The sequence below is a fragment of the Archocentrus centrarchus genome, chromosome 15, assembly GCF_007364275.1.
Source record: "Archocentrus centrarchus isolate MPI-CPG fArcCen1 chromosome 15, fArcCen1, whole genome shotgun sequence".
Classification (NCBI taxonomy): domain Eukaryota; kingdom Metazoa; phylum Chordata; class Actinopteri; order Cichliformes; family Cichlidae; genus Archocentrus; species Archocentrus centrarchus.
In genome coordinates this window covers 12,541,771-12,566,415 of record NC_044360.1, presented here as the reverse complement: position 1 = coordinate 12,566,415, position 24,645 = coordinate 12,541,771, and the positions used below count along the sequence as shown (strand labels likewise).

At 39.6% G+C, this 24,645-nt stretch overlaps 2 protein-coding genes across 2 annotated transcripts in view; both read right to left on the bottom strand.

The window, feature by feature from the left end:
• bicc1a (BicC family RNA binding protein 1a) overlaps nt 1-18,271 on the bottom strand; it is a 63,832-nt gene extending 45,561 nt beyond the window's left edge. The window contains exon 1 of the mRNA XM_030747360.1: nt 17,808-18,271. Coding sequence (XP_030603220.1) covers nt 17,808-18,000 — 193 coding nt within the window. The 5' untranslated portion in view covers nt 18,001-18,271. The remainder of the gene's footprint in view (nt 1-17,807) is intronic.
• Nucleotides 18,272-19,765: 1,494 nt separating this feature from the next.
• Nucleotides 19,766-24,432, bottom strand: LOC115793345 (ubiquitin-conjugating enzyme E2 D4-like). The gene is made up of 7 exons (XM_030748289.1): nt 24,272-24,432; nt 23,657-23,720; nt 23,487-23,518; nt 22,733-22,810; nt 22,418-22,523; nt 20,804-20,897; nt 19,766-20,725 (listed from the first exon to the last, which is right to left on the bottom strand). Exons 1-7 carry the CDS (start codon nt 24,293-24,295, stop codon nt 20,680-20,682), a joined length of 444 nt encoding a protein of 147 aa, XP_030604149.1. The 5' UTR covers nt 24,296-24,432; the 3' UTR covers nt 19,766-20,679.
• Between the last annotated feature and the right edge of the window lie 213 nt (nt 24,433-24,645).

Genomic DNA, 24,645 nt, shown 5'->3' with positions numbered 1-24,645 from the left:
CGCCGCATTGCTGCAGTAATCCAGGCAAAAGGAACCCCAACTAAGTACTGAGTGCTGTACATGCTCATACATTTCATGTTCATATTTTTCAGTTGGCCAACATTTCTAAAAATCCTTTTTTTGTATTGGTCTTAAGTAATATTCTAATTTTCTGAGATACTGAATTTGGGGTTTTAGTTTTAGCATTAGTTGTCAGTTATAATCATCAAAATTAAAAGAAACATTTGAAATATATCAGTCTGTGTAATGAATGAATATAATATGCAAGTTTCACATTTTGAATGGAATTACTGAAATAAATCAACTTTTTCATGATATTCTAATTTTATGACCAGCACCTGTATATATATATATATATAAAAAAAAATAAAAATAAAATCCCAGCTCGCCCCTACCATTGGTCTTTTTGCCCTCCAAGCTCGGGTCCTCTACCAGAGGCCTGGACAATTCTCGGAACTGCATCTTAGCTGTTCCCAGAATTGTGCTCTTCTGGACAGAGATCTTGGATGTCGTTCCAGGAATCTGCTGTAGCCACTCTCCCAGCTTGGGGGTCACTGCCCCAAGTGTTCTGATTACCATGGGGACCACTGTTACCTTCATCTTCCACATCCTTTCCAGCTCCTCTCTGAGCCCTTGGTATTTATTGAGCTTCTTATGTTCCTTCTTTTTGATGTTGCCGTCACTTGGTATTGCAACGTCTATCACTACAACCTTCTTCCTTTGTTTGTCCTCCACTATGATGCCAGTTGGTTAGCTGGAAGTTCCACAGGATCTTAGCTCTGTTGTTCTCAACCACCCTTGGGGGTGTGCCCCATTTTGACCTCAGGACTTCCACAGATATTCCTGTATACTATGCCGGCCACTCGGTTATGGCGTTCAATGTATGTCCTGCCTGCTAGCATCTTGCACCCTGTTGTTATGTGCTGGATTGTCTCAGGGGCATCTCTGCACAGCCTGCGCCTGAGGTCTTGCCTGGTGTGGTACACCCCAGCCTCTATCAATCTCGTGCTTAGAGCTTGTTCTTGTGCTGCCATGACTAGTGCCTCTGTGCTATCTGTCAGTCCAGCTTTGTCCAGCCATTGGTAGGATTTCTCTACGTCAGCCACTTCCTCTATCTGCCGGTGGTGCCATGCAGAGGTCTGTCCTTCTATGATGGTTCCTGTTCTTCCTCAGGTTTCTGCTGCCTGAGGTACTCACTAAGCACATGATCCTTTGTGGCGATCTTCCTGATGTATTCATGGACCTTCATTGTTTTATCTAGGACAGCGGTTCTGGCACTCACTAGTCCTCGGCCACCTTCCTTCCGCTTAGCGTACAGTCTCAGGGTGTTGGATTTAGGGTGAAACCCTCCATGCATGGTAAGGAGCTTTCTTGTCTTGACATCAATGGCTTATATTTCCTCCTTTGGCCAGCTTATTATCCTAGCAGGGTATCTGACAATTGGCAGGGTGTAGGTGTTGATAGCCTGGATCTTGTTCTTTCCATTCAGCTGACTCTTCAGGACTTGCCTTACTCTCTGCAGGTACTTGGAGGTTGCAGCTTTCCTAGCGGCCTCTTCATGGTTCCCATGTGCCTGTGGGATTCCAGGGTACTTGTAGCTGTCCTGTCCTCAATGTCTGCAATGTTGCCTTCTGGCAGTGTATTCCCCTCAGTTCTGACTACTTTCCCTCTCTTAGTTACCATCCAACTACACTTCTCCAGTCTGAATGACATTCCGATATCATTGCTGTTGATTCTGGTGGTGTGGGTCAGTGAATAGATATCTCGTTCACTGTTAGCATAAAGCTTAATGTCATCCATGTACAGGAGGTGGCTGATGTTTGCTCCATTCCGCAGTTGGTATCCGTTGCCAGTCTTGTTGATAAGCTGGATGAGGGGATTCAGGCCTATGCAGAACAGTAGTGGGGACAGAGCATCCCCTTGGTAAATCCCACACTTGATGTTGACTTGTGCAACAGGCTTGAAGTTGGCCTCTAGTGTTGTTGTCCACATCCCCATTGAGTTCTTGACGAAGGCTCTTAGGGTCCTGATGATCTTGTACTAGGCATTTCAGGAGCCATGTGTGTGGCACTGAGTCATAGGCTTTCTTGTAGTCAATCCAGGCAGTGCACAGGTTGGTCAGTTGGGTCTTACAGTCTTGAGTGACTGCTCTCTGGTGTTTTGCTCCCCTGGTCTCTCTGCAAACTCCTTTCTGGGCCTTGCTCATGCATTGTACCATGTGCCTACTCATCTTAGCTGCTATGATGCCTGACAGGAATTTCCATGTTGTACTGAAGCAGGTTATGGGCCGGTAGTTGGATGGGACTGGTCCCTCCTTGGGGATCAGGCCTTCAGTCAGCCATTCTGGGTGTGTCTTAGCCTCTAGCAGCTGGTTCATTTGTGCTGCCAGGTGCACATGCAGTGCAGTTAGCTTCTTTAGCCAGTAGGCATGCATCATGTCAGGGCCTGGTGCCACCCAGCTCTTCATATGTGAGACCTTTTCCTGGATGTCTGCCACTGTGATGGTTACTGGGGCCTGTTCAGAGAGGTTGCTCTTAGATCCACTAGCCACTGAGCATTGGTATTGTGTGACGCATCCTTCTCCCATATGCTCTTCCAGTATTGCTCCATCTCCAGCCTTGGTGGGGGTGCTGTTCTCATATTGTTCCCCTGCCACTGACAGTATAGCTTGGATGGTTTCAGTTATAGTCATGGTAGGGATTGTCCGTAGTGCTTCATTCACATCTTCTAGTAGATCTTCAGAGAGAACTTCACGCAGTCTTGGTACTCGGCGTCGAGGGGTCCAGTTCTCCGTCTTAGCCATAATCTTATCTTTCAGGTCAGCTGCTCTTGTATTCAGCGTACTTGTTGTCATTATTGGGGCTTGGTACCCAATCTCGGAGTGTGGGGATGATAAAATCTCCCCCTGACCTGTCGCCCTGGCTGCCCCTTGCTGTAGCATTCATGTTGTACCTCATCAATCTCTAGCTGCGATAGCAGCTGCTTCCTTCGTATGTTGGAACACTGAGCCACAAGTTGTTTCGCCGTCAGTTTGGATGTTGGGTTTCGAAGAATCCATAGGTCCCATATCCTATGGATCCTCTTCATGTAACCCCTCCCGCTGGGACTACATGTGTAGTAGCATTCCAACAGTTCATCTCGTGTCCACTTATGCCGTAACCTTTTAGTTCCAGTAGCCCACTTATCGTCAGACTGCCCTGGTTCCTCAACACCTGTGGCGTCGTCCGAGCCGGTATGGCTTCAATCATGTATCTCTCGGTCATATTCCGAGGCTTGGTTAGCATGGGGGGGGTCTAGCCCGGGGACCCTTACTGGAAGTATGCCCTGGTTGGGATTCGAACCCACGACCTCCTGCTCCAAAGACCATAATGTTACCATTACAACAAATCAGGTCATATCACTGTAGAGGTGGAATTGAGAATAAGAGCATCCTGAGTCAAATTTAGCCCATTTGATGCAAAGAATTACAAAATTTCATCACAGCAGGGCTTTCAAATTGTTTTAGAGTAGCAAGGGGGCATGCCAAAGTAGCAGGCACCTTATGACCGAGACTGAAGCCATGACGGCAGCAGACGATATGAATAGTCACATGGCAGTCGTGAACCAATCAAATGGCTCAGATTGAAAGAATGTAAATATTGCCACGTGCGTCCACATGGCGCTGGAAATGGAGACGGCGGACGGCGCAAAAGTTTTTTTTAGGAAAATTAAAAAGTAGACGGCGCAGAGTGGTGGAATAGGTGGAAATTGTGCCTGGTGCCGGCATAATTTGAAAGCCCTGCACAGGATATGCAGGTCAAACTTCCAAACTTTTAGTGCATGTGTCTACAAACAGAAAGCATGAAACTGACCCGAATGGGACAAGTGCCAGGAAAAAGAACTAACTTTCCAAAAAAGAACATTAAAAGAAAATAGCATTTTGTCAGCAACCATAAAAGCAAAGCCCCTGTTTTTTGGAGTAATGGGCTGTACATGGAAAAATCAAAGATAGAGTTGCTTGGCTATAGAGTTGTTTTTAATTACCTTAAGGCAGAGTAGACCTACAAGACCTACGTAGGGTTTTATGTTTATGTAAGCACATTGACTTCATGTGTAATGAATTCTCCTATCTAAATAAAATTCCCATTGCCACATGTTTGGTGAACATCAAAGGAAGATTTTCATGCCCACTGTGAAGCACTGTAGTGCAAATGGTGCAAATCCCTTGCAGCCTCATGGATAGAGCAGCCTGCAGTCACTGATTCAACTTTAAATTAATATAAAACAATACTTTCAGATAAATCTGATATTTCCATTATATGTTCAGCTTGAATCAGGTAATAATCCTAAGCATAAAATATGTGCTTAGAAAGAAGAAACAGAGGATTGCCTAGTTAAAGCCCAGAATTGAATCCCAGTGAAATTTTGTTTTTGGAAGAATATTACATGTATAGTTTTTTTGTTTGTTTGCTTGTTTCCTTATTACCTTTATCTTTAGGTAATTGTATGAAAGATGGTCAAATGTTTGCCAATTTCTCTGGGATGCACTTGTTTTTTTTTACATCATCGACTAATTAGAACAAAATAAAAGCCAGAGAGAGAAAACGGCTCACATGAAGAGTTAGATTATTTAAAGGCTGCCTCTGTACTGCCCTCTGGAAAGCCCAGGATGGTTTTGCATGTTTCAGTACACTGCAAATACTACTGCAATTTGCACCCATTGTTGTTGAACTTGAGACTTAAAATCCAAAAAACCAACAGTTTCACCCTCTCCTCTTCACAATATTGTCTGTTTGCCAGTAACATTAAATTAGAAGGGAAGATGATGGTCAGAGAGATCTTTTGGATTTATTTTTGTCCTCTCTCTCAAAGAACTGACAGGCATTTCACCACAAAACATGCACAGCACATGCCTCGTTACTTAGATAACCAAGAACCCTATTATTTTCGGCCAACAAAGAAAACCAATTTAAATTATGGGCTTTCCTTAGGACAATCAAATGAATATTTGTCAGAGAACTGAAAAACAGAATACATCCCAACTTTAAAATGCATTTTTCCAGCTTTTACAATTCCAGATTCCTACCAAAGAACCCTTTTCCCCAATTGCTTCTCAAGTGCTTTATTAGTATTGGGTCTTTTTTTTGGGACCCAGGTTATATGAGGACAATGCAGTGCTCCTCCCTTCCAGCACTGCAAACTGTAAAAGGTATTACAGCTGAAAAATGACTCAAAGGCTCTGAGCACAATTCACATTATGCAATGAATTCCATCCTCTGGTGTATTTTTTAAAATATGTTGCAAACATTAACTTAACTCAACAGGCTTGATTGTATTAATTTGAGAAAATAGACATAATAGTTGCTGTTGATCAGATCCACACCCTGTGGTGCTCTATATAATTTAAAAAAAAAATATCTAATCACTGTCACTGCACATTAAAAAACAAAGAAATTGCAGTGCAAATCACACAGGCCTAAATGCTGACAGCTGGAGTCAGGTCTGGTATCCATTATTTTGTGGAAAGAGCAACTTTCTGGGAGATTCCGCTGTTTTGATGTTGAAGGAATGTAAACGGTGTTGATTTCTACAGTTATGGCTTCACTCCACACACAACAATCAAGCAAACAACAGCAACATAGGCCCTAATAAATCAAGAGAAAAAAAAAAAAAAAAAAAAAAAGACATTTTTGACATTAATATTTTCACCACTGGACAGTTTCAGTTCTACACTACTCTGGTTTTGGAAAATCTAAGAAATAAGCACAAGTATTTTTGTGTTTTGTTGAAGCCAAGTCACAACTTTCCCAATAACAACAGGGCAAACATTTCATGGCATAGATTAAAGCCATTATCCATTTACTTTGAATACATCAAATCATTCATTTAATGTCAACCAAATAACAGGGATGTTTGTACACCTGGTGCTGTCTATGTAAACAATTTGTATGGATAAAAACTATTTGTGTATATTTTCCCCACACATTAACTGAATGTGAAGTAAGAATATGTGGACCTCACATGTGCTTTGAACCACAAGTACCCATTTTCTACTAAGCATCAAGCTTGATTAGGTGGAGATGAAAAGGTGTGACCTAAAATAACAGAAGTTGATTTTCTTACTACTAGTAAATACCCATAATATTGTTTGGATGTTGTTAGGTGGTTGCTAGGCAACATGACATAATACATAATGCATAACTCAAGTTTTTTTTTAATATAAATGAAATAATACTACTATGAAACTAAAAATCACACAATGCTTTTATAGGGTCTTGTAGGTGCAGTAACACTGCTATTACTGTTCTTTGATATGGTCTCATTTGCACATTAATAACTAAAAACACACTCTTGGTCACGAACTCACACACAGTATTTTGCCTCTTGTCTCTGGTATTTTTGCTGCGCCAGATTTATCAAAGGTCTTAATGTGAAAGGATTTCTTTGAAGGCGAACTCTTTTAAAATACAAAAATCAAACAGAGGCACTAAATCTTTAAACTGCAGTGCTGCTTAGAAAAATCTGTGGTTATTACACTGGCAGTAACCGCAGAGGACTTAAGGTGAAACTTGGAACATTTTCAGAAAAGTCTACGACTACATTAAGCTAAGAAAAGACTTCTATTTCCACTGGATAGGATGTAATAAACAACAGGTCAAATCTAGGAAAGGTTTGACATCTAAGTGCAGCTCAAATACAACTAAACCAACTAAAGAGAGATGGCTCAATATGAAAGCCAGATTTATGAACGGTTTCTAGCTCAGATGAAAACAACAACCACAAAAGAACTACAACTCCCATGTTTTATTAAAACAGCAGGAGAACAAGATGTTTTCACAACAGCTTTCTAATGCCCCTCCCTACAGTGAGAGCAGCAGCTCTCAGCTGATTCAACATAGAGCTAATGAGAGGGCCTGAGGGAGCTCCAGCACAACAGAAATGCACACACAATACAACTAACTCATTAGGTAAGCATGCTCATTAATACATGAATGCATGCATGCATATATATATATATATATATATATATATATATATATCCCACACTGCGTCGTTGTAACTCTGTGTTTGGGAACTTTGTGTAACACGTCACCAAGTCACCTAAACCTAACCTAGGCACTTTTAATGCCTAAACGTAACTGTTCTTAATCCATAGGGTTTAATATGATGTTAGCCCACCCTTTGCAGCTATAACAGCTTCAACTCTTCTGTGAAGGTTTTCCACAAGGTTTAGGAGTGTGTTTGTCGGAATTTTTGAGCATTCTTCCAGAAGTGCATTTGTCAGGTCAGACACTGATGTTGGATGAGAAGGCCTGGCTCACAGTCTCAGTGCTAATTCATCCCAAAGGTGTTCTACTGGGTTGAGGTCAGGACTCTGTGCAGGCCAGTCAAGTTCTTCAACACCAAACTCACTCTCTTTATGGACCTTGCTTCGTGCACTGGTGCACGATCATGTTGGAACGGGAAGGGGCCATCCACAAACTGTTCCCAAAAAGTTGGGAGCGGTTGCTTCACACCACTGCATCTGATGCTTTGTACTTGTACTTGCTGATGTAAGTCTTGGGTGCAGCTGCTCGGCCATGGAAACCCATCCCATGGAGGTCTCCATGCACTGTTCTTGAGCTAATCTGAAGGCCACGTGAAGTCTGGAGGTCTGTAGCAATTAACTGCAAAAAAGCTGGTGACCTCTGTGCACCATGTGTCTCAGCATCCACTGACCCCACTTTGTCATTTTATGTGGCCTATCACTTTGTAGCTGAGTGTTCCCAATTGCTTCCACTTTGTTATAATACCACTAACAGTTGACTGCAGAATATTTAGTACTGAAGAAATTTCACACCTGGCCTTGTTGCACAGGTGGCATCCTATCACAGTACCATGCTGGAATTCACTGAGCTCCTGAGAGTGACCCACTTTTGTTTGTAGAAGCAGTCTGCATGCCTAGGTGCTTGGTTTTATACTTATACACCTGTGGCCATGGAAGTGATTGGAACACCTGAATTCAATTATATGGATGGGTGAGTGAATACTTTTGGCAATATAGTGTATGTGAAAATCTATGACATATATGAGTTGATTTTGGGTCTTTGACATGACTGGAGACAAATTTCAATCTACCACGAACCCCTGTAGCCCCCAAATGTGGACTTATTTTGCCTTTTGAAAGTCATGTTCAGTGACATGATAATGAATCGAGGTTGTGACCATTTGACAACTACCTTGAGACTGCGTTATATAATGTAGCCTGTTAACTGGCCACGTCCCATCCGCGGGACGTATATAGTGCGTTTTATATGGCAGGCTAGACCCTCCCATTTTGATTGACACCTCATTCGACCAGTCATGTTAACCTGTTAACTGGCCGCACCAAATTCACCTGAAAAATCTACGTGAAGCTTTCTGGTTATTATTGTCTCTGGAAAACCCATTTCTTGACGTGACTGGCCGAATGAGGTGTCAATTAAAATGGGAGGGTCTAGCCTGCCATATAAAATGTACTTCATACGTCCCTGTTAACTGGCTATGTCCTGCAGATGGGATGTAGCCAGTTAACAGGCTATGACATGGGTTTTCCAGAGTCAATAATAACCAGAGGGTGTCATGTAGCTTTTTCAGGTGATTTTGGTGCGGCCAGTTAGCAGGTTAAAAACAACAACAAAAAACAATCAATAGCATTCAGTGAGATTGTCTTTCAGAAATGGGGACTGCTCACAAGCAGCAAGTCTGAATACTGCACTTTAAAGTCAGTTTCTACAAGTGTATCACCATGCAGCTGAAAAGTACCTGGCAGTAAAAGGCTGAGAGATTTAAATGACAACAGACAAAACCCAACACTTACGTCTCCCTGTGAACTACTCTGGAATTTTTTTGGCAAGATGGCATCTACATAGCACCTGAGACTTATTTCAGCTGTTTCTCAGAGGCAACTATAGTATCTGATTACCAATTCAGGATTAGGAAACTATAAAACTATAGCAGAGCCAAGTTTTGTTTCATGTGAGCTTATCAAAACTGACAGAGAAGCATTCTTAACTTTCATCATGGACTTTGGTACAAATGAATAAATAAATAAATAAAAAGCCTGGAAGATTAAATCTGTTTGGTTGGAGACAGTTATGCTTCCTGCTACAACCCTGCTTTTGGAATGACTCAGTTTTTCCAATGCCATTTACTGATCATGTGAGAATAATTGTCAACCTAACAGATGCTTCTTAAAATTCACTTCACATTTGTTATGGCTACTTGGAAAGCAAAATGGGAACCCATCTGCTATAGTTTGCCAACTTCGCCACTGGGGGCAACAACCAGTATTTCAGAGCATCCAGTGTAGCCAAGATATTCTATCAGATATCCGGTTCAAGATTTGCTGTTCTGGTTCAAGTCATTGCTTACAAAAACAGATTAGATGAGAAAATTGTTACCCGTTTTACTCCACACGCACTTTGCCTGCAGAAAGCCAGAACTTGCTCAAACATAACACCACGTGGACCACTACTGGAAACCATAATGTTTCTAGGACCCAAATTCTTGTCCCTTGCCTACAGATCTTACACATTTATATGCAGATATCTGTTTACAGAGATTACTTGGGAAGTGGTCTGTGAAAATAGACATCAACTGAGATTTCATGCTCTATCATCTACAGTATAAACATTAACAGAGCTTTGACTGGACACAAAATCATCAGGATTGAGAGATTTTTTTTTGAATTGGGTTAAGAACTGCTAAACGACACAATTCCAATGAATCAATGCTCAGCACAGTCATGATTTCAAACCTCTTTTTTGTTGTTACCACACAGCCATAGGTGCCACCTAATCAACCATTACTGAAATATTAGGAAACAATTTGATTCTTTACACTGTTATTTTTCTAGCTTTGAAAAACAGTCAATAACCACAAAACTGAACACCTGTCATCAAATTTCTTCAGTCAGCAGAAGTCACTCTCAGTCTCTCAAAACAGCTTGGTTGTTTTGCTGGGTTGCCAAGCAACTATGCCATCAAATACATGTGCTAAGTGCCAGATGTGGCTGTCTGACAGAAAGATAAAAGCCTGTCAGAGAAACTACACTCACTGACCCCAAGGTCACACGGATGTACAGTGTAGAAATATTTCAGAACTGACTTAAAGCTGCTTTTAACCACCTAGTCTATTTCTACCTCATTAACAGCAAGATTTATTTACATGCAAGCATCCTGGCAGTAGGGTCGTCCAGTCCAGCATCAAGCTGATGTCGATAACATGTCTGGGTTATGATCTCCCTTCTGTGAATACTGCCAAGTGATTACACAATGCTGTACATTCCTGGTGCCTGGTATCTACTGTGTTGGATCCCCCACGGAGCATAGGGAGTCAGTCTCATTTAACAGATTGAGAGTTGCTCTGTAAACATTACACTGTACTGTTAAGAAATCACTGGCATTTCTTATTTTCACCATGGACTGCCACATCTTTCATTGTAAAGACATAACAAATGTTTGGATACCTGCATACAATAAATCGCAAATTCTCTGTGCTATCTAGAAGGATGTGATCAATCAGAATAGTGTGTGTATTATTAAGAGTTCTAAGAAAAATAGAATGAAAAATAAAAATGAAATTCTCGCCATTGGCTAACCTAATAAAAAGAAAAGAAAAAAAAGGAGATTGCAATTTTTTCCCCCAGCTATTCCCTTTTGTTCGTGCAATGATTATTCTGGCAATAGCAAGGACCAGATCGAAAATGTGCTCTTATAAAAATGCCTTTTCCCCCAATAAAGGCAAGTGGAGAAAAGGCAGATTGTACTGGATGTTGAATGAGGAGAGAGAACAACAAGCAAAAACCCAAGGTTCTCCATAGATAAACAATGAAAGCTCTTAGGGGAGTGGTTAAGGGCTGGGTGGTGTGCATACACTTGTGTGTGTGTGTGTGTGTGTGTGTGTGTTTATACACACACACACACACACACACACACACACACACACACACACACACACACACACACACATTTATGTGAGCGTGGTGAGTGCACACAAGCACAGGATAAGTCAGGGGTGCCCCACAAGAAACATTTCTAAAATAGCAACCGCAAACCAGACAGAATGTAAATCTGCACTTTGAAAAGGGTTGAAGAAAAAGAGGTTTGAAAGACGAAGAAAAACAGGTATTCATTTCAGCCAATTTACAGTTCCAGGAGAATAGAACTGGGTCACAGCACTCCAGCTCCACTCGGACTGTTGAAATAGGACTCCCGGTTTTATTTTCTTGAGTAATGAATTACAGGTTTTTCCGCCGACTGAAGCTCAATTATATTACAGCTCCTGAAAGCCTCATCATGCCCAGGATGAAGGAATTCAACGTGTAAGCAAACTTGAATAGAATTGTTTAATTGTATCAGCATGTTTCTGTAAAACTGAAGAAAAAACAGGGAGAAAGGAAAAGTAGCAAAAGGTAACAAGGCAATGCCCAGTTAAGAGTAAAATTAGCAGGTAAATTAACTTAATCATTTACATTTAAATTGTGAATTTTATTTGATGACATGCATTTGAACACATTTAAAATAATAGTGTTCTAAAATGTAATAAATATATACAGAGAGTCTATCTGTATAGGTCTCCTTAACGTATTGATTTTTGGGCTTCACAGAGCATGTAAAATAACTCATCGTGTAACCTTTAATGGTGTATTTTCTCACATGAAGTACAGTATTCCCTGTATACTCATCTTCAGAACTGATGACTTCGATTTTTAGACTGAAAAGCTGCAGTTGTAAGAAGTTTTGTTGTTCCATCTTTACACTCTTCGCACTTATAGCCTAAACATTCTCTCTTGCTTAATAAACGTAAAGATGAAAACTCATGAAAATGTTTAAGTTAAAACTGCTGGACATTCCATGGGTGTGTAAGCTTACTTTACAATTTCTCTAGTTGAAAATGATCATTAATCCAACTTATTTTCTAATAAATTGTCGGGAAACCACACAGCACCCACCCTTCTCCGTTACTTGCATTTGTGAAAAGTGACAGTAGATAAAAAAATATTTATATGATCATTGCTTCCTGAATTAAAAATTTTAAAAAAAGTAATCCCAGTCCTTCCTTCAAGTGACCACTGGAGATTTAAACTATCTCATAAATCAAACTTCAATCAGACTGAACCGTTTCAAGTCTGAAAGACAAAACCCATTCCACGCAGAAGAGAGTACATCTACTCTACTGGCATATTTACAATTATAACACATGTTTTGCATGGAATACATTCAAAATCTGTTTTAAAGATCACAATATCTCTTAGGGAAAGAGAGAAAAGAAGATTTTTACATTTAGACATGCGGGATTTTCCTTTTCTCACACTGGCCGTGCACATATTTTCCAGTCGTGACTGAAAATTGTCCAAAAGGTAGTCTGTGTAAAGTTTCTCTCCAACTTTCCTGCTTCGCCATCTTTACTTTCACTTTAAACTAGTCAAATATCACAATGCTACATAACATTCTGTGCAATGCTTGGAGACTGCTGGCAATTCAGTCCCTGGCTCCTCCACATCTTGAAGTGCCATTGGCAAGATGCTTGTCTAAAGTTGCTCCCAATGGCAGGTGAGCAACTTGGATGGCACCGGTGTATAAGTGTGTGTGGACGAGTGAATGAGCCAACAGTTAATGTTAAAATGAGCTATATGATCACAGTCCATTTTAAATGAAACGTGCTGCTGAACTATAAAGTTTCTGATGTGTGATTTGGCTGTTTGGTTGGGTTAGAATGTTAAAGTGAGGATTGTGTTGTAGGGCTGGATAAGGACCTGGGAAAGTCCAACAGCTCTACAGTGGATCCGATGGAAGCTGCAACAACAGAGCACTGTGTGAATACTCAAGAGGGAACAATAAAGGGGGAGAACAAGAGAAAGCCTGCAGCACATTCCCCACAAGACACTCACTTCCTGCCCGTGAGTCTTACTCAGCACCCAGGAGGAAGAGGATGAGGCCCTCAAACACACACTCCCCTTATTATGTAGGTATAGAAGTCAGAGAAGATATACTTTTTAAAGACAAGGAAAAATACAACAATCCTATTTTCACTGAAAGTCTATTCTACTTTTTCAAGATTATATACAGTACTCATCTTCAGAACACAAATTATTAACTGAATTAAGAGTACCTACTGTAAAACAACTGCATTATAAATAATACTGACTGACCTGTGAAAATTCTCTCATTGTCATATGCAGCAGTTTTTCCATTCAGAAACGAAGCTAACCAATAGTCTGTGGTTTAGGAGCAGGAAAACAAATTAGTTCAGTGAAGAAAATGATTCACTTAGTCTAATTGTAGACTGCTGCTGCAGTTACTCAGCAAACATGTTGTTGGGATGTGTGCAAACAGTGGCCCACCAGGAGCCTACATTCACTCACAAACACCACTGAACTTCAATCATTACTAGTCAAGGCACATGACCCAGAGCTCTTCCAGTTGAGCCATGCATTTTAGAGCATGCAGGTAATACATGAGTGAAAATCCACAGAAAATCATGTTGAACATACAGATGTACTCAATTTGGATAATTGGTGCTGGAGAAAATGTTACCTCTTTCCCACACTTTCCCCCCAGTTTCTTAACTTCATAATGAGTTTGAAAAGGGGTGTAATAGGCACAAAAATTCTCTTACACTGATCCCAGCGCACACAAGACCATCCTTCTGTTAAAGACTCCAAGACATTAACTTGGGAGTTCTATTTGAGAGTGCCAAGAGTACAACAGTAAATCCAGATAGCTGTCAGGGTGAGATTTTGTTGTCACTTTACACTCTATTTACTGATCTAAGCCCAGGAACCTGTGTCCCTGCCAATGCGAGAGACAGTAAATTTGTAATTGCAAAGCAGTTAATAATTTCCATTTTCTCCTCAAGCAAACTGTGCTAGCACGGGGGATAGTAAAATGTGGCTCCAAACAGCAGGTTAAGTGTGCATCATGCGCTTCTGTTTCAGTACAAAGACGTGAAAACATGCTGCTGACTCACCAACATCTTTAAATGGGCACAGAGCGCTTCTGGGCCATTTTTCTTCACCAGAATTTATGCAACCCCTGATGATAGGGCTCTTACCAGTTTGATGTTCTTTTCTGACCCCTTACCTGTATGTTCTTAATAAAGCTAGGTTTCTTACTGGGAAAGCATTTAAAAGTCAAGAAATGCACTTACAGGAGATTGGGTTTATGTGGCTGTTATAACAGCTACAAAGGGCTGTCTGCCACATCAGCGAATAAAAAACATGGAGAATATGTTTCAACTTATTCTCCAAGCTTTTTAACATTTAACAATAGCTAAATGTATTGTATCAAAGCATACTATATATATGTGTGTATATATATATATATATATATATATATATATATATATATATGTATATATATATATATATATATATATATATATATATATATATATATATATATATATATATATATATATATACACACACACACACACACACACACACACACATATATATACACAAACTTTCAGACTGGAACATTTCAAACATATGTATTTGTAAAATGCATGAATTAAACATGACATTAAAAATGTAACCACATGGTGCTAGGGTTGCAACTATCGATTATTTTAGTAATCGAGCATTCCATCGATTTTTCCATCAGTTAATCGAGTAATTGGATAAGAATTAGTTTTGTGTTATTAACAGTTCATCTGCATATTTTAACTTTTGTAGCTTAACTGCAGTTTTTCACTGTGTGAAACAAACAGCGGTAGATTGAGCAGCTACAAACTTCCCTTTTCTTCATGGTGACACTTGCTAATCAGGTGGTTGACGAAGGGCTCCTCCAGCTGTTTCTCAGTAAAGGCTTTAATGGTGGTTACAGGAAAAAGCGCTGCTGCTTTGGATGCAAGGAAAACGTTTCCTTTTGCTACACCCAAGCGCACAGTCTCAATAACGGCTCTGCCTCTTTGTGCGTGTGTGCAGACAGACTGCACGCAAAACTCCTGCTGCTGTGTTATCAGTGTTTTTTTTGAAAAACTGGGGGGCTGCATGCGCTTAATGCTCTGTATTCAGAAGCATCCTCCTAAATATGTTTCTATTGGAGGTCTATTTTTAGTTGCTAATCAGGGACTAAAGCATAAAAAAACTTCTTTGACGGCACCCCTCTGTAACAAACGGGCAACCGGGATAGAGGCGGGAGGATTTCTTTTCGGTAATGAACGATCGCTAGTGCTAATGGCGGTACTCGCTAGCAAACTGTGGTTATAGTGATTTGTAGCTAACAGCTGAAATTCTCAGCACAGTGCGCACAACACACACACGGATGTAAAGAGCAGTGGAGGCATGGAAAACCATGTCGGCGACGATACACTCTGTATTAAAGGGTCGTTTTTCCAAATGAAGAAATCTCCTTATATGGAGACACCTGAGCGCTGCAGAGTTTAAACATAGCATCGAAGCAACAAATTTGAGTCGAGGATTTTTGTAATCAAATTAATCGTTACAGCCCTACATGGTACATAAGCAAGTGGTCATTTCTCATCTGGCTTAAATCTTTCCATCAGTTTCCTTGAAGATTAGTTGTGAATGCTGTTTCCAAAACGTACTGTAAGAGTTTTCAATGGATTTTTCTTATGAAATGCATGCCTGCTGCTTACATGTAATCTGTAATTGTAACAGCAAAAACAAACAGCGCAGACACACTCCCAGGATCTGGCAAAAAACCCCAAACCAAACCAAAAACAGAAACAGTTGAGGCTATAAGATTTTTTTTTTTTTTTGGGGGGGGGGGGGGGGGGGGGGGGGGGGGGGGGGAGTCCATTGCATGATTTGACCCATGGCTCTTTCTCGTGGTTTAAGAACTTTTCATTCTCCAAGAAAGACAAGCCAGCGATACCTCACAGACAGTAAAACACCGGGTAAAAATATACTGGAGCTCCCATAAAATGATTTCATTGTGCTCCAAAAACTCTGGCCTTCAGAACATGATGTACCACATCAAAATCTACAGCCCATCCAATCAAAACACAGCCAGATGTTAGAATACTCTGACTAAAAGAGAAGACAATGCGGATTTGAATTTACACCTACTGAGCTTAAAAAAAAAGAAAAAAAAAAGGAAGATCCAGTAAGCTTAAAAAAACTTAGACCTAGACTGAACTTTTTCATTTCTAATGAATCATTTGCAGTATTCTGCACAAGCTTGGACTGTGAAATATTACAGCAAGATAACCAAGGTACCTATGAGGGAACAGTTTAAACAGCTGAGGCAGCGAGGTAGATAAACCTGCACCTACAGCTGACCATAAAGCTCAAGAGTCAGTGGATCCCAGCAGCCTTTTCTACTCTGCATCCCAGTTGCAATGTCAACACAAGCAGCAGCAGCCATGATGTCATAAAAGAGCAATTGGGAAACAAGAGGCTGGCAAAGATAAAAACAACAATCTGACAAACTGTGCAGATTATATACAACATACACACACACACGCAGACACACAGACACAGTGCATGACGTGGCGCGCGGTATGTCCGGGACACTCGGATTTAGGGCCGGCCTCTATTAAAGTTGTTTTCCTGGAAGAGTTGGGGATGACATGGAGCTTTGAGGAATGTACAGAGCAGTTAGACAGCAACAAGCACTTTCTCAAGGGGGAACTATGTGTGCGCATGTGTACGTCTGTGTTTTTTAGGATAAAGGAAACTTACTCGAAAACCAGCTGCTTTCACAGTTAGATGAGCTCAGACTAAACTGATGAACAACTTTCCCTGAGTTAAAGTCTTAAAGTCATTAGCAACCTCAACACACACGATATACTGTCCTTGCTTTCATTTCAACATGATTATGACTGGTAATATTCCCCCTAAGGTCTTCTTTAGCTGCTTATCATGTCAAAGTCACCTTCTTCCTGTGAAAATGATGAAGAATCCAGCCCACTTATGTAATGCTCTAATATTCCACAGACTAGTGTTTTGAATTCTGTGATAAATTACATCAACCTTTTGAGTTTCCAGGGACCTCTTAACTGCGTCTGACTGGGCCTCTTTACAGGCCTGTCATGGCTTGTTTTAAAACTGTTCACTGTCATTGGCACGTCATTAGGAGAGATCACACACAGAATCAGTTTTATTACCAAAACAAAATATGCAGTAATGCCAAACTTTCTGGAAAGCTCAACATGAGAGGTAGAGTTTATTACTTTTCATCAGGAATCTGTTGAATTTAAGACCGAATAGATCAAATAATGATCAAATAATTACAGCTGTTGCTACTGCATTTGTTTAACGATGTGTTTCTGTGATAACTTATCAACTTTCAGTTCATTATTTGCGAAATGTCAGTTTTGCCATGCAGACTATTTTGCAAAGAACCAGGCACACTGCATGTTCAGGTCAGTTTCAGTTTAGTCTACAAACAACTGCACGCTGCAGGAGTTTCTGTAGCGACAGCCTGTGGTCAGAGCACGCAACTACCCCAATAAGTATATAAATGACGGTCAACATTCTTCGACCTTCTGTTTGTTAAAAAAGAGAGAAATGTGGATCCCCGTTTACCAGTACTGCTCGTAACTTCTCGCAGTGGTCAGCTGTTAGACTATTTTCCTATATTTGAGCCACTAATTGGAAGTTAATAGCTAATTGACTCGGCCTAATTGACTTAATTGATTTTTTCCAGATTAAGCAAATATCACGCTCAAATTCCCCGAATAAGAGCCCTGAAATTTAAACAACTTCGAGAAAGTGTGATCATATGCGTCTAAAATAAACAAAGGGACGGTCGAGAGCTACTGTGGGATGCAAGGCACTGTTCGTTTAAATGCTTTAATATATAGCTAACTTTGCACTTTGTTAATTTTATTACCCAATAACATGACTTCCAGCTTTTTACGGTCCACCCGAAACCTCTCCTCAGTCCACTCCGGGTCTGGCAGCGGATGGGGGCCGCTGAGGTCCTCCTCTGAGCCCGGCAGAGGAGAATCGGTGCTGCGCTCGCTGTTGGAGCCCTGGTCCGACTGCTGCAAATATCCGCTTAAAGCGTCGCACTGGGCAGCCATCGTGCTGCACGGAAACTTCTCCAGCGGCCACTGCGTTTAACTCAAAGTTAGGTCGAGTCGAAGCAAAGCGCCGTACTTCTGTACTTTTATTCCGTCACTTCGTGGCGTTGTGGAAGCTCATCGCAACGCAGTTGTGACCTTCCTCTGCAGTTTTCTTCAGGCCCCTTCGTTTCCCCCCATTAGGCAGACTTCTAAAAATAGGCAGGCGCACACTGAACCACTAGCTATAGGTTGTCTGGCGAGTTAACGGAGCGCCACACAGCACACACACCAAACATACCAAGCAACTCCTCAAAGTTTCACGTGTCATCCTGCAAAAAAAAAAAAAAAAAGAGCAGGACTCCTCCCTGAAACTTTTTCGAGGATCTATACCTCCCCCTGGGTTCCTGAGAAGTTCCCTAAACTTAACTGTGTGAGAGTCTCTGGATTTGATTTGTGTTTATGCTCTTAAGGGCACAACTTTTCTGTCTCATTTTTGGGAAACTGGTGAGGGATTATGTTACCAATTATAGCCACGGAAATCATAGTTATTATAAGTCCAAAATTATACTAAATTACCAGTAGACGTGACAATCAAGCGACTATAAATAATTAGACACAAAAGCAGCTTTGACGTGTGTATAAACCAGTTTTGCTGTGACATTTTTTTTTTTTCAAACAGCCCTAGGCAAACTATTGGTTTGTTGGTTAATTGGTTTACAGAGGACACAATACAGGAAAGAGAAAACAAAACAAGTGGGAGTATGGAGGTCACTCAGTAATGCAGGCTGTGGACATCCATCACATTCACTGGTCACTCTGCATTTTATATTCTTTCCCTGTTCTCCAAGATTTGTCCTCCACAACAGGAACAGCACTGATAATGTTTGTTTTCAATTAAATGCTCGGCACTATTATGCACAATGTAAATTATTCAGTTCTGTATAGTGTGAAGTGCTTATTTTTATTCTTATATATATATATATATATATATATATATATATATATATATATATATATATATATATATATATATATAGTCTACTTATTATTGGATGCAGGTACAAAATACATTTCACTGTGCATTGTACTGTGTATAACTCTGCATATGACAAATAAACCTTATCTTATCTAAATGTAAGATACCAGTCAATGGTGTGCTCGCAGGCCAAGTCAGACATAAAGCCCCCATGTTAACAATCCTAATGAGGCAGATGAAGCTTTTATCACAATGCAAAGTAATGATGGAACTGGACTTTCTTGGCCCAATTCTTCTTCTAACTTCCATCTTCCATAGATCTGGGATTAAAAGCGGTAATCACTAAGTGCCTGACAACTTCTTATGAGAGAAGCATTAACTGCATTCCTAAAAATGCATTTGAGTTTTGACATCTGATCACTTGAGCTAGACTTTCAAAGCAACCACCTTAATGTCCTACATGCTTATTTTAATCATCAGGAACAACCAAGTATGGTTTTATTTTGGCAAGCTATAAGAGTTATTATAGGACCAAGACAAGCACTTAGTAATTCCAGTAGTATGAAGTCACATCAAATAGCATTGCAACATTTCAGCTTATTGTGCAACTCTTAAAAAACAGGAAACATAAACAATATAGTCACAATTGTTTTACATTGCAGGAATGTAGTATTTACTGTTGACTAAAACTAGACTACATCCATGCACAGCATAGTTACCCTAAATGAAGTTAAAATACACACAGAAAGCCATTTATAACATTATAAATACTGACCTATGCAAAAACTGTACTTTTCTCACCTGATCAATTAGCAAAGATTGCTTTATTTTAAAATGCAGCAAGATTTAAATCCAGTTTAACAGAGATATTTTCATTCTGTACACTGTCATACATTTATGATTAAACTGTTAAGTGCTATGTGGTTTGCAAATTAAAGACACTTTGTGAAAGCAGTTATAAAATACTGTAATAACAGCTGGGTAAACATGCTTGCATTTGATTATAAACAGGAGGTGCTCTATTAACATGGAGACACCAACTTCACCAGCACAAAGCAAACGTTCTGCAAGGAGCAGAGGGGATGATAATAGGTGGTCTGATTTCAATTGACAGAACAAGTCTCCTCATTTTCAGTTCATAGCCAGAGCAAGACTCCATAACAGCCACTATCCACACAAGTAACTATTTAGCAAATGGACCTAAATTAAATGTAACACAAACATGAATATTAAATTATCCACCAGCGAAGATTGGCCAGTAAAAAGTAAACACTGCCATCTAGTGGTTAGTTTATGACACTAAGACTTGGTTATAGAAATACCAGTTTGTTTAGTGATGACTACTCCTTAAAAACAATTATAAATTCACTTTTTGTATAATTTTTTTAATGCAAAATTATGGAAAATAAATTCAGTCTTGTCTCATACAGCAAAAATGTCTAAAAAAAAATTACAATCTTCCAGCTCACATCCAATGTAGTAGTAATAATAATAATAATAATAATAATAATAATAATAATAATAATAATAACAATAATGCCAATTTAAAAGAAAATAAAACAAACACTAAAAGCAGTTAAGTCAAGTAAGGTCTGAGTAGAGAAAGTGCTTCAAGCATATCAAACACCTCAGTTACAACCAATGTGGATAAAGCAGTTAAACAGTACTGTCGTATCCTGAGGTGCTCAGGGATGTGACTTTGCAGCGGAAACGTCAGTCCATCACATTGCATACCTTTGGGTCCATTCTCTGGCTATTTTGTTGTACCTAAAGAAAAAGAAAAATGATTAAGAAAATTGTGGACTTAGGTTTTCTCATAAGTCTAACTATTGGTTTTGTACTCACTTTTGTCTGTCTGATTTATAAATATGTGCGATGTCAGGGACTAGCGGATCATCTGGATTGGGGTCACAAAGCAGTGAGCATATGGATAATAAAACTGTTGGAAAAAAGGACAAAAATCAATCACCATCAATTCAAGTAGCTTTTTTTTTTTTTAAAGTTTCTTAATCATTCTCCATACACTACAGAAAACATTTAAATTTAAAATACAAATGAATGAGCTTTGATTCCATGGCCATCAATATCAAAATCCTGTTATTTTAAGCCTTTACAGAAACTGTATTTCAGCCATTACTTTCATCAGATATTTTAACAACCCACCCCCATATAAATGTTTGCTCCTCCAGTAAAACATGCAATTTCATATTTTTGTGACAGAAGTGCACAGAGTGCAGAGGTTAAATTTCTGGATAATCAACCCTAAAAAATCCTATTACCCATTCTCCTAAGGGCTAGAAATCATTCACTTGGAAGATTCCAGATTTAGTGACAGGACAGTGAATTGCTTCACCAAAGGGGCTTTACTGCCTCACTGTATGCATTATAATGCAATATACTCATCTTTGAAATTCCAACCTCATGTAAAGTCTTTACCAAGCATCTCAATTTACTGTTAATTATGTTGATTTGTAGTTGACATCTTGACAGATGTAGTTTACTCTCTAAAATATGTTTTGCTACATCCACACTGATACATTCTTATTTTAAAATAACATGGTTGCAAACATGTTACCCTCACATATATGTGAGGCAGCAGTAGCATGACAAAATGCTGCATTTAATTGGACAGTAGCACAGACAACAATATCAGTAATACTTATAATTAGTAATTCATGCCAACTACTAGTAATCAGTGGTTTGTTTTCTACTATAGACTATAAAAAATGCTCATAACCACCATGACATGACCCACTAGTTAATGTGAAGCTTCAAGCTGAGAGTTTCCGCTGTTGCAGAGAGGTGGCTCTGACTGAGAAACTGCATGCCAATGAGAAAACCCTGGCTTCACCTCCTTTCTGATGCTTAATAGTCACCATAATTTTCAAAAAACTTAATGAACTTCGTGTTTTATTCAATAAGACCTGAAATTTGCAACTCAACCCAGTAAAGTAGTGTTTACACAGGTCACAAAGCAGGAGAACTGAGTATCCCCCCCCCATAATCTTCTATACAACCTTAAGTCTATTTGCAACTACAGGAGTTGCTCTCTGCTGGCCGTCAAAAAGAATGCAAGTTTAAGAAGCTTCAGAGTACTGCTCCTTTTCACTGCATCCAATGTTTGCACTGGCTGAAACGCTGTTAAATAATGTGCAGCCTCCGCCTACTGGGTGCACTGTAAGCGCAAGTCAGGATAGTAATGCCGGGATCCAGTGACCAGACCCAGTCAGGCAGGGTTCATGGGTGTCTGCACATTCATTTCCAAACATCAAATTTTCTGCCTGTCCACACTAAAATGCAACAACAAGAGTTTTCAGACTAAAACAGGGTCATTGTGTTTTCCCAAACTCCTCAGGTTTAGGGGTGCTTAAAAACCAGTGGGGTGTGGACAGTATATCTAAATATGTCACAAGCTATGTATTTTGAAATGAAAACATATGTGGACATGGAATTGGTTACCTTTTGATACTGTAAGTGCAGGTGACCACTGCGACCTCAAGATGTCAAGGCAAATGCTACCGTTGCTGTTTATGTTTGGGTGATAGATTTTCGTTGTAAAGGCAACCTACAAATAAAGGCAAAGCACAAATATGCAAAATTAGTTATAGTTTCTAAAGGTGGTTAGCTCACTTAAAAAAAAAAATACCACTGATTTTCTGAATATAGCTGTCTCTAATAACTAAATACATTACTCATTAATCATGGCGGCAAACGTTTGTTATTACATGGTGGAGTACTTCTGAGTCAATCACTCTCAAGAACAAATATTCTTACCTTTGGTGGTTTAAAGGGATAGTCAGTGGGGAAATGCACAGAAAGGAAGAAAACTCCTCCATGATATGGGCTGTCATTCTGAAATGAAGTGGAAAACTGCTTTAAAATTATGCTCAATACTTCTTTCTCAATTACAGGAGTACAGCCACTTGTGATACTATCACAATATGTTGCCAAAGATAATGACTTGGCTATATTTGTTACACTGCAAGACAATAATACATCATGATATTTGATTAACAGCAGAAGAAAAAACACCCATAATAGGCAAAAAAAACCCGGCACTATTACATTGTAGTGTCAGGGGGTATGTATTAATAATTTATTTAATTAATCTATCAATAAAATTGTAAACCCCCCCCCCCAAAAAAGAAAAAAAAAAAGCTTTTTCTTCTTCATAGCAAGTTAGTTAACTTTGTTTTACTTGTCTTCATAAGTCCATGACAAATCATGAAATACCGACTCTATAACCTCACGCTCATGGGGCTACGCTTCAAAGTGTCTGCATGTTTCAAAAAAATATCGATACTTGCCATCAGTGTATCGATAATATATTGTAAGAGGGATACGATATATGACCTCAATAATGACCTGGCCTTCTGTGAATAGCATTGGGATAGAGTGTGCCAGTCTGTGCTTTCCATAAAGAACAGAAAGGGCTGTAAACTCAACATAAAACACTATTGTCTAGAGATCCAGAAACAGCTTGGTTTAAAAATAAAATGTCCAGGAAACTAATCCAGAAAAAGCTCACCGGTCCTGTGATGGTAGCTTGCCAGTGAAACACTAAAGGAAAAAGACAGAGAACCAGCATGTGAGAGTACTAACAGGTACCTGGCATATAATTCAACACAGACCCAATGATGCAGAAATATTAATTTGAGACGTGACTAAAAAGTAAGTAAATTAAAGGGTCACACTTACTGTCTTCCCCAACAGGTCCAGCAGAGCATGAAGCTGGAGGGTCCCTCTGTAGGTCATTTAACTCCTGCACAAATGAACAGTTTAAGAGTTTTTGCGTTACATTGTCTTAGATGGTGTACTAACGTTATCAAACTACCAGCTAACAAAAACATGACTACTTTCTCACTGTTAATTTGCTGTCCAGCCGGCAGCATCGTTAGATTTAGGTTCATTTACCCGCAACATATAAGACTTTATGACGGATCGAACGATAAAGTCCTGGAGATTTCCCCCTGCTTGTTCCCCAAGAGGTTCATCAACCTCTTAAAGAACGCGGCAGGCATACAACACCCAACAATAACACAACTTCAATACTAAGAAAGAAAAGCCTGGCTGATAAAAAGTTGAAGGGATTAGCCAGTTTTGTAACGTACTGGCGTAAATAACATGCAGATAGTAAATAAAATACTGATAATTATTTAGTTAGAATCAAAAAAATATATATATAAAACATAGATAACGTTAGCAAATATGCTGTGAGATGACTCACTCGCTAACGCTACGGCGATGTTTCCGCATCGCTTCGACCTGTACCCTGTACCTTAAGGAAATTATTAGAAAAAGATTATTTTTTACCTTCTGTATTCTCTTCAGAGCCATGGAAAGTCTTTCAGAGAGGCTGGCAGAAGATAGGTGTTAACAGCTGTCAGCGACAACTACGCTCACTTTCTGCCGACTCGGTGTTATCTGTTTTGACAAACTGAGTACCTCTATTGTTTCCGCGTTTTTGTTAAAGAACCGACTGGTGCATTATGGGAATTGGGGTCTTAAGTAAAGCCACTTAAAGGGACCGTTCAGCAGGAAACAGTTCCTGCTTTTAAAACCAATGTTCAAAGAAATAAAGAATTCACTTAGTAAATGTAGTTAATAACATTTAGAAACTGTTGACCCCAGTACTACACCGTATGTATTCTTCCTTTACTAATATTTTTCAGCTTTGTATGGCAATT